General features: G+C 35.4%; 2 protein-coding genes across 8 annotated transcripts in view; both read right to left on the bottom strand.

The window, feature by feature from the left end:
- Positions 1 to 191: 191 nt before the first annotated feature.
- Positions 192 to 2070, bottom strand: LOC116777950 (plasma kallikrein-like). The gene has a single exon (XM_032671768.2). The coding sequence runs from the start codon at positions 1910 to 1912 to the stop codon at positions 1055 to 1057; it is 858 nt and encodes a 285-aa protein (XP_032527659.2). The 5' UTR covers positions 1913 to 2070; the 3' UTR covers positions 192 to 1054.
- Positions 2071 to 4381: 2311 nt separating this feature from the next.
- Positions 4382 to 11371, bottom strand: part of LOC116777937 (E3 ubiquitin-protein ligase MYCBP2) — a 72492-nt gene continuing 65502 nt past the window's right edge. For all 7 annotated transcript variants that reach the window (XM_061526108.1, XM_061526113.1, XM_061526110.1 and 4 more), the window contains exons 70-74: positions 10630 to 10737; positions 10350 to 10547; positions 9868 to 10026; positions 7557 to 7665; positions 4382 to 7088 (exon numbers count right to left, since the gene is read on the bottom strand). In XM_061526108.1, the coding sequence (XP_061382092.1) occupies positions 6967 to 7088; positions 7557 to 7665; positions 9868 to 10026; positions 10350 to 10547; positions 10630 to 10737 (696 nt within the window). In that variant the 3' untranslated portion in view covers positions 4382 to 6966. The remainder of the gene's footprint in view (positions 7089 to 7556; positions 7666 to 9867; positions 10027 to 10349; positions 10548 to 10629; positions 10738 to 11371) is intronic.

Here is an 11371-nt window from a genome sequence, read left to right as displayed (position 1 = left end):
CTCACTATGATATTCGTAAAGATAGAACGACACCTCTCACAATCAGCTTCTATGACGGTGCAGAGACATTTTGAATTGATAGCAATCTTTTGTGTCCCAATTGACAAGAACTTCAGCGCTCTGTCTGCTAATAAAAGTCGGAGAAATCGGATGATTACATTTATTATATTATTTAACATGCAGGCTGGTCTCAGCAATGCAGGCTGGTCTCAGCAGTCGTAAGTGACAACCGTCGCTACATATAACGTTAAGATACAATGTAATTATTTAGAATACAGGAAGTATGAAATAAAAGGATTAAAGGAAGATAAAAAAAATTCTTATCTAGTATAGTCAAAATTTTTTTCATTATAGAGTTTTCTAAAGTGCGTCCAATGTAAAGGGTAATAAATTGGTGTGAGTAAATACGAATAGCTGTCGAAGTTATGCTAAAGTTCTGATGACAACATTGAATCAATCCAAATCATAGTGTCCTTACCCATGTGGGATATATTAGAATCTTATATAATATTATGTATTCCAACCAACAAAAGCACTCATGGCTGTTTTTGCGACTTATGTTCAGAGTCTCCAGCTGTTTTTATTACTTTTGTACATATTGAAACATTAATATTAATGAACTGAATCATTGTACGAAAACACCACCAGATTATTTATTTTATTCTTTATGCATAAATTAACTATAATATGCTTTAAAATATTATGATTTCTTAAAGATTTCCGAGGTAGTAAAAAAATCTCTAATGCAAAAGAGCTCGATCTTAATGAAAGTCTATTTAGGACTTAACAATATAACATAAAGTTATTTATGATAAAAATTAACAAAAATTTACGAAGTTTATTTGAAAAATACAAATTTCAAAAAAACAGTTCGGCCAATATCTATTTATAAAGTAGTTTTCCTTTGAACTATTAAGTTTTGGACTTTCCAATATCTCGTAAAAAGTTCTAATTATCTCACAGTATCTGTTAAACCAGGCAATTTGTGAGCGGCTTGAATGGATATTCATACGAATGCTTTTATAATTGATGTTTGATAATAAAAAAATACATTTTATTCATTTAACTTAATGACGTTAATGATCCAATTCACAAAAGGGCTAATTGGCGTGATCATGCCAACGGAAGTTTCCAATGTATTTTCAGGTTTTGAATTTTGTCGTCTTTCGCATTCATTCATACTTGAAGCTGAATTAACACCAACAATTCCGGAAGAATGTATGACAGGAGCTCCAGAATCTCCAGGACAAAGAGCCGACCATCGACCACACACACCCGTCAAGCAGAAAACTGGATGGATATTCTCTTTGCATTTGATAATGACCGCATTAACCACTTGCAATGTTTTATTAATAGATAGAGGAACTTTCATACGGCCTTCATCGTCTTCAGTTAGTCCATAGCCGACCGCAAATATTTGGTAACCATAAAGGGTTGTATAGTCGACAGCACTCAGTTTTCCGTACGTGGATATGTCGATAAATTCAGTTTTTAAAAGACCGACGTCGTTATTGAGCCAGAAGTTTGACAAGGAAACGTAGTTAGGATTTATGAACATAGACAGTATTTTAGCGTAGCCAACCTCGTTTGGTATTTTATGATATCGTATTACCGACTCAGCGGTCTCGGGTATTTCTAAAGAACTTGGAGACTCTATACAATGCGCAGCTGTTAACGTCCAAGTAGGTTTAAGGCAGGCACACGAACAATAGGTTTCATATATTTTTGTATTGTTTGGTAGTAGTACACTGAATCCCATACTTAAAACATATGGAAATTCCCCTGGTAATGCATCCCGACCGCCTACGACACGCAAAGGTCCTCTGAATTTGGATTGCTTGTCGTTGAATTCAGCGCTTATCAAAATTAATGGAACGAGATTTAACAACAACATATAACACAAGGATAGCATCGTTCGATAACACAGCAATACGTAGATTTTTTATGATTCAATAAAAATAAATTGTATTTATTTTATTTCTACAACGTATACGATTACACTCGATAGTTTTTAAATTTCCACAATAGCAGGACCGTTTGGTAGATATTGATAAATTAATATAGATACCCACAGCCGAACTAGTGCGACTAGCCCGACTCATTAGGTACAGTCTTTTATTTTCGACTTCTTTACCTGCGCTTGACCAGCCGGCCGGCCGCCATTAACCAGTCGAGATCTTACCACACGTTGAGCGCACATAGCTTTTAGATTGCTTATATACTAATTCATTTGCTTATACATCGCTTATATGTATTACGTGTTTGCCTTAAATTTTCTTTTTGCTCCTTTCGCTTGATTATTTATTGTTTCATAGTAGGTATGCGTTATCAAGACTTTATATGTATATACGGAAGTAATTCGCAGTAGCGTGCACACCATAGATGCAAATAAGCACTGAATACCCTACACGTATAACAACTAAACCTATATTGTTTAATTCTTACTTACATACTTTTAATCATACATTACGAAATACAAATGTTTACAGACATTTAAAATGACATTAGATTCACGATTTGTTAAAAGTGCCATCTATAAGGCATATAATATGAAACATTTTCGATCGGCCGCTGCTAACTGCTAGCGCCGCTATGCAGCCAGAGCGGCAGTTTGCACAACCACTCCCTGCTTATTTTCCATACAAAAATTCTCAAGGACGATCTACAAATCTCGTGTTGTATGGAGAAATGTTTGCATGTGTGTATGCGAATATCTATGTTGGGTTGTATTCGAGAAGCACTGCATACTTTTTTTCGTTTCAAATGTCGTAGAAAGTCCGTTAATTGTCAAATGAAACGGGACTCTCTGATTGGTCGGTAAACTGTTCATATATTTTTTTCGCCATTTTATTATTATTGAAAATTGTCATTTGTCTTTCTAAGCGCATGTGAATAAGTTTTAATTAGTTAATTGTTGAATAAATTTATTAACGAATTATGGAAAATTATAGCTGTGAGCTCTGTGCTGGTGATGTGTGTTTATCGACATTAATTACGATTAGATTTTCAATATTGTCGTTTGATAATAAAATTAAAATAATTACAAAGGGAATGTGTGTGACCAGTTAAGATTGAACTAAAAGAAAGGTAATGTTATTTTTTTAAACAAAAAGTATTATGATAGTCTTAATTAGCTAGCAGGTTGTGTATACACAAATAAGTTATTTGTCTGTTGTTTTTAAATAATAATAATAATAATAATGTTTGGATCTCCACTGGATATTCCGATTTAAATAACTTTTATAAAGCGGTGATGAACAGATCGTAATCGTTTTATGGTATTTTCGTGGCTCAGAGGTAATTGAGGGATTCAATACATTCATTTGTACATTATGCGCGAATATTACCAATGTTTAAATGAAACTAATATTTTCGGATTACATATTCCCGACATTTCTATTACTTAGCAGCAACCGTGATCACGGCAGACATCTCGTCTGCATAATAATTATAAAATACGCGTAGTAATATTATAATACTTGCGAAAGAGCTCATTATTGTCAATGTTTTAGAAGAGGAAATGATGAATATTGGTATTTTTTTTTCAAACATATTCTGCTTACCCTACCCCAAATTTCTGTGCACGCCACTGGTAATTCGCACTATTCTTTGCATTAATTAATCTTCATCACCTCAACAAAATTGATGATCATCATACAACTAGTAGACAGGCAAGACGACAATGCTAAATATAAGATCCATGCAATGATTTTAACGACCCAGAAAGTGTGGTTACTTATAGGAGATTTTTGCATCCCATTATCACAAAAATGGCGCACTTTGGTCGCCAGTACTGCTAAAACTGTATCTCAAAGCGTTCCAGATGACTTTCCCTGATAAGAGTAATTTAGAAAGATGGGGAAAAAGTACCGAAAAAATTTGCTTTATCTGCGGGAAGGCAGTAGGAACTGCCGCGTATTTGCTAGTAGGATGTAGAGTACTCCTGGATAGCGGTCAATACGGGTTATAGAAATCATACGTGTAGCGGTTAGCCTTTTGGTAGCCGAAGCGCAATAAGAAATAACGACATACGAGCGATCAATAGGTATTGTGAGAGAAGGCATTAGGGCTATAATGATATATGAGAAACGATGCAGAGTTCCGGGGATATTTGTGGATCGGCGTCCACACCAGACATATTTCAGTATTCGAGAATTTAAAAGCACGTTGTGTTAATAGAAATTACGGTTCCTTGAGAGACCAACATAACCAAAGACCATGCCATCCATTCACAGTTACTCCATGGATGCTGAGAGGTTTCAGTTGTCTTTAACGTGCAGGCTGCTCACAGTAATCGTAAGTGACAAACGCCGTCACATATAACTTTAAGATACAATATAAATATTAAGAACACAGGAAGTATGAAATAAAAGCACATAACGGTAGTTAAGTAAGCTTTATTGAAAAATTTCTTATCTGGTATAGTCTACAATTTTTTTCATAATACAGTTTTCTAAAGTGCGCCCAATGAAAAAGGGGAAATAAATTCGTGTGAGTAAATACAAATAATGATAGAAGTTATGCCAAACGGTAATTTATATTCTGTAGCTAATGAAACATTTTTTTGTATACAGATAACGAAAGTCCACCGGAAGCCGTTACAATCTCGAGCCGTGTGATGCGAGTTTACGACGCTGACACATATCAATGCATTCCCAACATTCCTTTGGATAGGAGAAGAAATTTTCCAAGATCGCAATTACATTAAGACATCGATTTCCACTAAATATTTTTTTTTTTTTTTAATCTATTATAGAGCTCAATAATTTCTCCATGCACCTTAATGTTTCTTTGATTTATTTTGAAAAAATTTTCTGTATCGAATGCTCAAGTGCGTTTTAATTTCGGAATTATATTTTAGATATGACAGCGGCCTATGGAGATACTATTGATGTGTACGTATAACAACTACGGAATTCATCGTATAACATGTGACACAACATTTATTAAACAAGATGGAGGACGAATTACGCAACAGAATCGCAATATAATGAAGTCAAGTTATACATACAGCTTTAAAAAAAAAAAAAAAAAACCGAGATATAATATAGAATTATATAATTAAACCCATTTCCATCCTGATCGATGTTTTTCATCAAAATAATACGAGTGCAAAAATCTAATCATATAATACATATACGTCATATATTAACAAATAAACCGATATATGAATAACGTATTATAATTTAAATCAATTTTCATAGACACAAATAATGTTAAAAGGGGTTTCTTGGGGTCTCACAACATCGATAGTGAATACTTGATTACAACTATAATTATGATATCATATAACAGTAAATGGTTACATAACATAGGCCTACAGGTGGCTTCAGATTCCCCTCCAAGCACTCGAATATGTTAGTAATACTTATCGTTAGTAGTAATTACAGTAGTGCAGGATCACATCCACTGTGTGCTTAGTACGAGGAAGCATTATTAACTTCGTTACCGGAAGTACGAAAGTTTCAATTTTCAAATTCGACTTTACGAATAATATGTCGGCTCGACGACGGAAATCGTGTATAGGACCTTGCATACTCCTACGTCCCATATGAAATAGTAGAAGGCTCTCTATGCAGCCATTTCTAAGCATGCTCGTTAATATATAATATTGCACCATGAAATACAAACATCGATAAAAACTTATCATAGTATGAAACGAGGAACTGTGTTTATAAACGACGGCTTTGAGTTTTCTGCGATTGATTTCGTACCTTATATATATGTACGTAAGAATTCATTCGGATTGTATAACTGTCGACATTGACAGCAACGTTTACGCTTACTTTGCTTCACGTTACGTTACGCTTAACGTTTAATAATGTTAATAGTAAATAAATAAAATAAAAAATTCAAACATTAGGACACAGATCGCTGCTTAATAAGTACGAATAACATACTAAATATAAAACTACCCGTTTTATAGAGACGTTATATTTAAAGGTAACATTCAGAGCTCCGCCAGCATAATACTACTATTGCGTTGCATTAAATAGTTTGAAATTACCTAGGACAATAGACAAGTAATTAATTATGTATTTATGAGTATTTAAACCATGCCGGTAAGTATGGACGTTGTGCTCTGCTTATATGCGAAGCTCACGCGAGATTAAGACCATTTTTTTGTATACATGGGCTTAATATCCCTCACATTTAGCTAAAACTACAAACTAATGCGTTGCGCTTAAGCCATTTCTGTAATCGCCGTTAAAATATCTTCGTGTCAGATAACGTTTCATAATAATTCTCTCGTGGTTTGTATCGTCCAGTCAATTGTGTCTAAAACGGATAGAATATCAAATACGGTGACGTCACATCTCGTCGCTGATTGGTCGATGCGCAAATAAACATAATAATCAATAAGGCTCGAGAAGAATATGAAGCGTTCGAAAATAACCAGTGCTGAAGAACAACCAGCCGAATAAGTGAATTAAATATATGATAAGTTAATTTTTTACAGCGTCAGATTATAATGTCAGGGTGTTCCTCGACAAATACATTTCAATCATACGATCCTAGTAGATTTTATGTCATTATTATAATACACACTTCTACCTAACATACAAATAAATACATTTTAGGTATCAATGTTATAGAGATATAGGTTTAGTTATAACTTAGCATCAATTGACCTTACAGTAGTACATGTATGTGTACATAGCTCCAAAAATCCGTGTCTATAAAAACTTTCAGTAATAATAAATACAGCTCTTGGAGGGCACGCCATTACAACAGTCGTTTTAGGTTCAATAGCCAATTCCATGAATTATTTATAAATATCGAGAACGCGTTATTCATTAACGCAATATATGTATATTTATATTGTTGTATTAAATCTGCTGTTTGTCCAGAACGAGTAAGTCATATATAGATCTGTATGTCTCTAGTTATTTAAGTTGCTACCTAACAAACGTTCAGTGGCATACAGATCTATATATATAGTGTTTACGTATTGTGTTTAATAGTTTAGAATGCGTGAGCGTGTCGACACACGCCGCATCCCAGTGCGAACTCCTCTCCTGTAGGCGGATGTTGTACGTGAAGAGGGCATTCTTCTGACGATCCCGGTAACTGCTCTCCTTTTGGACCTTCGAATCAACAAAATTCTCATTAATATCAACACCTGTATTTGACAAATAATTTGTTACGTACGCGCTACATATTATAAAATAAATGAACATCGCCGGGGTAACATCGTTGTATAGATAAAATATCACATAACAAGTGACGCCGCTGACTCCGCGGAACCAACACCAAGCCGTGTGAACCAGAAGATTCCTGATACCACACAAGCTATGGAATGGCATTGCTATCCTAACATCGGGGCAATCATGTAGTCCTAGGTATAGGTTATAAGTTTTAATATGTAATTTTTATTATAATATACATATAAGTATGTTTCGTAGTTTTCCTGGAACCTCCGGTTGCCACCTTATATAATTAGTTTTTAAATATTGACATTTAATTTCCGTCCAAAACAACCTCAATGGTGATGCTAAAGTCATGAATAAATTCGGTTCCGTATAAACTGACAAAGTTTTTAGGGTAATATCTACCTGCTGGGCATTGAGGCAGCAGGTGCCTAGGAATGTTGGTGACACGCTGGAAGTCATCGTGACATGCATTGCAAAAGTGAGATGTGCCGAAACAAAAGAATACTGCAACCTGGAAATATTAAACACAAAACAGTATTACAACATGAGACAAAATATTCTACTCAAAAAATAGACCTCAAAAATACTACAATATGACTAGGTACAATGATTATGAATATATATTTTTTCTGTGACGGTATTTTTATTTAACTAATTGATAACTACCTAAACCAGATCTTAATCAAACTTTGGAAGTACCTAAACCAAGAAAATTTTATATCAAAGCGAATGCGATAACAAAGGATAAAAGTGACCATAATTGTCCACCATAGGGTCTATAATAAAAACGGAATAATGGAGTCATAAAGCAGTTGTAACGAAAACTGAAATGATATACAAAAAAGAATTACTATGAGAAACTCAGATCAATATAGAATATATTTGCTAGTTCAGAAAAAATATAAAACCTATGGGACTAATAAAGTCAAGAACACGTGCTATCAATAGAATTCTTAAGTGATCCTAAAATTAACATGACAGCTTTTAATTTTATCTCTTTACATTGTAGCAATAATTCAATTCATCGCCATTCCCTGTGGAAACGGTCTCCTAAATTCTCATAACTGATAGATTCTTATAGAAATCTGTATCAGAAATTTTTTTCAATCTTATAAATATTTTTTTAAATTATAAATTCTGATACCCAGTTAGCTGTTTTGTATCAGAATTTATAAGACTTTTTCCACAGGGTTAGATTGCTATGACTTTTTTCTTCACAAAATATTGATGACATTCGCTTTCATTTACCATATTGTTATTATAAGGGGTTTTCCAATAGGGACGCTTGAACTTTGACAGCTGATTGCGGCCATGTTGTTTGAGTGACAGCTGTCAAATGCAGTGTGTTATATTCATTCCGTCCTCCCAAACCACCATGGCAGGTTACAGTGTCGAGCAGCACGTGCAAATTATAAAATTGTTTTATGAAAATGGGTCTTCAGTTCGAGCAACGTTCCGCGCACTTCGCCCGTTTTACGGTCGCGATGATCGTCCTGCCGAGTCGACTATCCGTCGATTGGTGGACAAATTCGAGTCAACCGGGTCAGTTAACAATCAGCCGGTTCCCGTGCGTCAACGTAACGCGAGATCTGCCGAGAATATCGCCGCTGTGCGCGACAGTGTCCTCGAAAACCCGCGGCAGTCAATTCCGCGTCGCGCACAGGAACTCGGCCTTTCGCAGACGACAACTTGGCGAATTTTGCGTTGTGACTTGAGCCTGCACCCGTACAAGATCCAGCTGACCCAAGAGCTCAAGGTTAATGACCATAGACAGCGCCGTGTGTTCGCTGACTGGGCATTAGAGCAGTTGGAAGTTGACGCTGATTTTGGCAAAAAAATCATCTTCAGCGACGAGGCGCATTTTTGGATGAATGGCTATGTCAACAAGCAAAATTGCCGTATTTGGGACGAGACCAATCCACACGAGGTTCACCAAGTGGCAATGCACCCGCAGAAAGTGACTGTTTGGTGCGGATTTTGGGCCGGAGGCGTGATTGGTCCGTATTTTTTCGAAAACGATAATGGTGTGGCCGTCACCGTCAATGGTGAGCGATACCGGTCGATGATAACCAACTTCTTTTGGCCTGAAATCGAGAATATGGATCTGGACAACATGTGGTTTCAACAGGACGGCGCTACGTGCCACACAGCACACGCTACGATGGAAGTTCTGCACGATCAAGCGCCCTTAATGGAAAACCCTATATAAGTTTCCAATTTATGGACGGTGTCAGGAAAGTCACTATGTTTTGTTAAAATTGAAAACATCAAGAAAATCCCTTTATTTAGAAATAGCTATGTCCCGATCCTGGAAATACACTTTAACCACCCTAAAGTAATGTTTATTTTTCTTTTATGTTGTTACCTTTAAACTTTAACATGAACAATAAATAGATTAGAACAAAAATATATGAAAGAATACATCCTGCATAGTAAGCTGTTTTATAACGAGAAGTAAAATGACAGCTTATAACGGTACTGCGCTTCTATAGCACTTGTATACCGCACAGAAGATGAGCAAGATACCGTAACATGCAGCGTTCTTGATCATTATGGCAATTGTAAATGATTTTGCTGTCAGTTTGCAAGTTTCTATTAATACATCAGTAGTTATGAAAATAACAACAATTAACTGTTTCTACGTTTTTGGGCATATGAAGATCTGTTGAATACATCTATTGGATACGTTGAGAGCTTAATATCATTAACTCACAGAGCAGCAGTATCGGCACTTGTATTCTAGGAAGTCTGCGCCGTGTTTAGGACATGTCCTTGCACCGGCTACATCACTGCAGGCGCCGCAGACCAGCTCAGCCGGCTCCCACCAACCGTTGGACTCAGCCTCACATCGTGCCAGACCACCGAAATACGCCTTACAGTAATAACAGATAATTTTATGAGCAATTACCTTAATTTTATTTCAATGACTCATCTGTCTTGTATGAATTGTATTTTGGGATGCTAACTTATTCATCAACGTCTGGAACTTTTGAACAATTTCATAAGATTGAATTTATGTATCTTTAATCATACTTTTCTATACAGTCGAAATTTAAATAAAAAAACGAAGCAACCAAAAGTGTAATCTGTTAAAAAAAAAACCGAGATAATTTTTCTCTTCATTCCTACTAATTATCAGTCCATACAGTAATTACAATGAAACAATTTTTCAGTAGAGGCTTTTTATCCCCTTACCTTTCCACACTTATGGCACACGTAGTAAGCATAACGATCCATGGCGTATGTAGCTGGGTCGGACTGAGCCCGGCTGTGGGACCCGCCCGCAGCGAGACCCTCGTACTCGAGACGCATCAGCGCCTTGCGTTTCACCTCATCCCGAAGGTTTCGAATAGGAACAAGGACTTCTTCTAGCGTCCAATGATTCATGTCCTCCTATTATAACAATAATAATTAATTGTCAGAAACAGAATAATTCTTAATATAAATACAATAAATCATCTTTTATAAATCTAACCTTGCATATGGGGCACTGTGAGAATGAGAAGGTAATACGAGGTCCCACCCACTTGTTAGCAAGGACCTTCTTGCAACAGTGCAAATGGAAAATATGACCGCAACTCAGCTGAAAATAAAGGAATAAATATGCTAATCTTTGTTATTATCCTTTCACCACTTATTCCATATGTTCAAGAACCTGAAGTTACTCAATTTCAGTAAAAATTGGTTTAGTCTACGATGTCTTTGAAAGGGATAAACGAAAATCGAAATTCTGATTTGGTTTTCTTTCTGTAAATAATAAATATTTTTGATGATATTTAAAATATCCTTAGCCGGAAGATTCTGTATGAATATTCCATCAATCCAAATCATAGCGTCTTTACCCATGTTGGATATTTTAGAAAGTTCTATAATATTATGTTTTCCAACAGTTTACAAAAGTACTCGTAGCAACATTTTGGGACTTGTGTTCAGACTGTCGAGCGATTTTTATAATTACGTTTTTTTATTGTATTTACATATTGAAACATAATGGTTAATGACATTAATCATTGTACTGTTTTACCAACTATAATATTTGAAAAATAAAATGATTATTTAAGGTTTCGCAAGGTAGTTACACAGCCCCTTATGCAACAGGACTCGAGCCTAAAGAAAAACTATTTCGGACTTTAATATATATTATAAAGTTATTTATTATAAAAATTGAATAATTAAACGAATCAAAAGCTTACAAAGTTTATTTGGAGTATACAATA

Source organism: Danaus plexippus, chromosome Z (genome assembly GCF_018135715.1).
Source record: "Danaus plexippus chromosome Z, MEX_DaPlex, whole genome shotgun sequence".
In the NCBI taxonomy this organism is placed as follows: Eukaryota; Metazoa; Arthropoda; class Insecta; order Lepidoptera; family Nymphalidae; genus Danaus; species Danaus plexippus.
Note: the sequence above shows the minus strand (reverse complement) of the source record. Positions and strands in the feature narration are given on the sequence as shown.

Bases quoted from the DNA above. Each gene is read 5' to 3' on its own strand.
- LOC116777950 (XM_032671768.2), bottom strand. From the start codon at position 1,912: ATGCTATCCTTGTGTTATATGTTGTTGTTAAATCTCGTTCCATTAATT.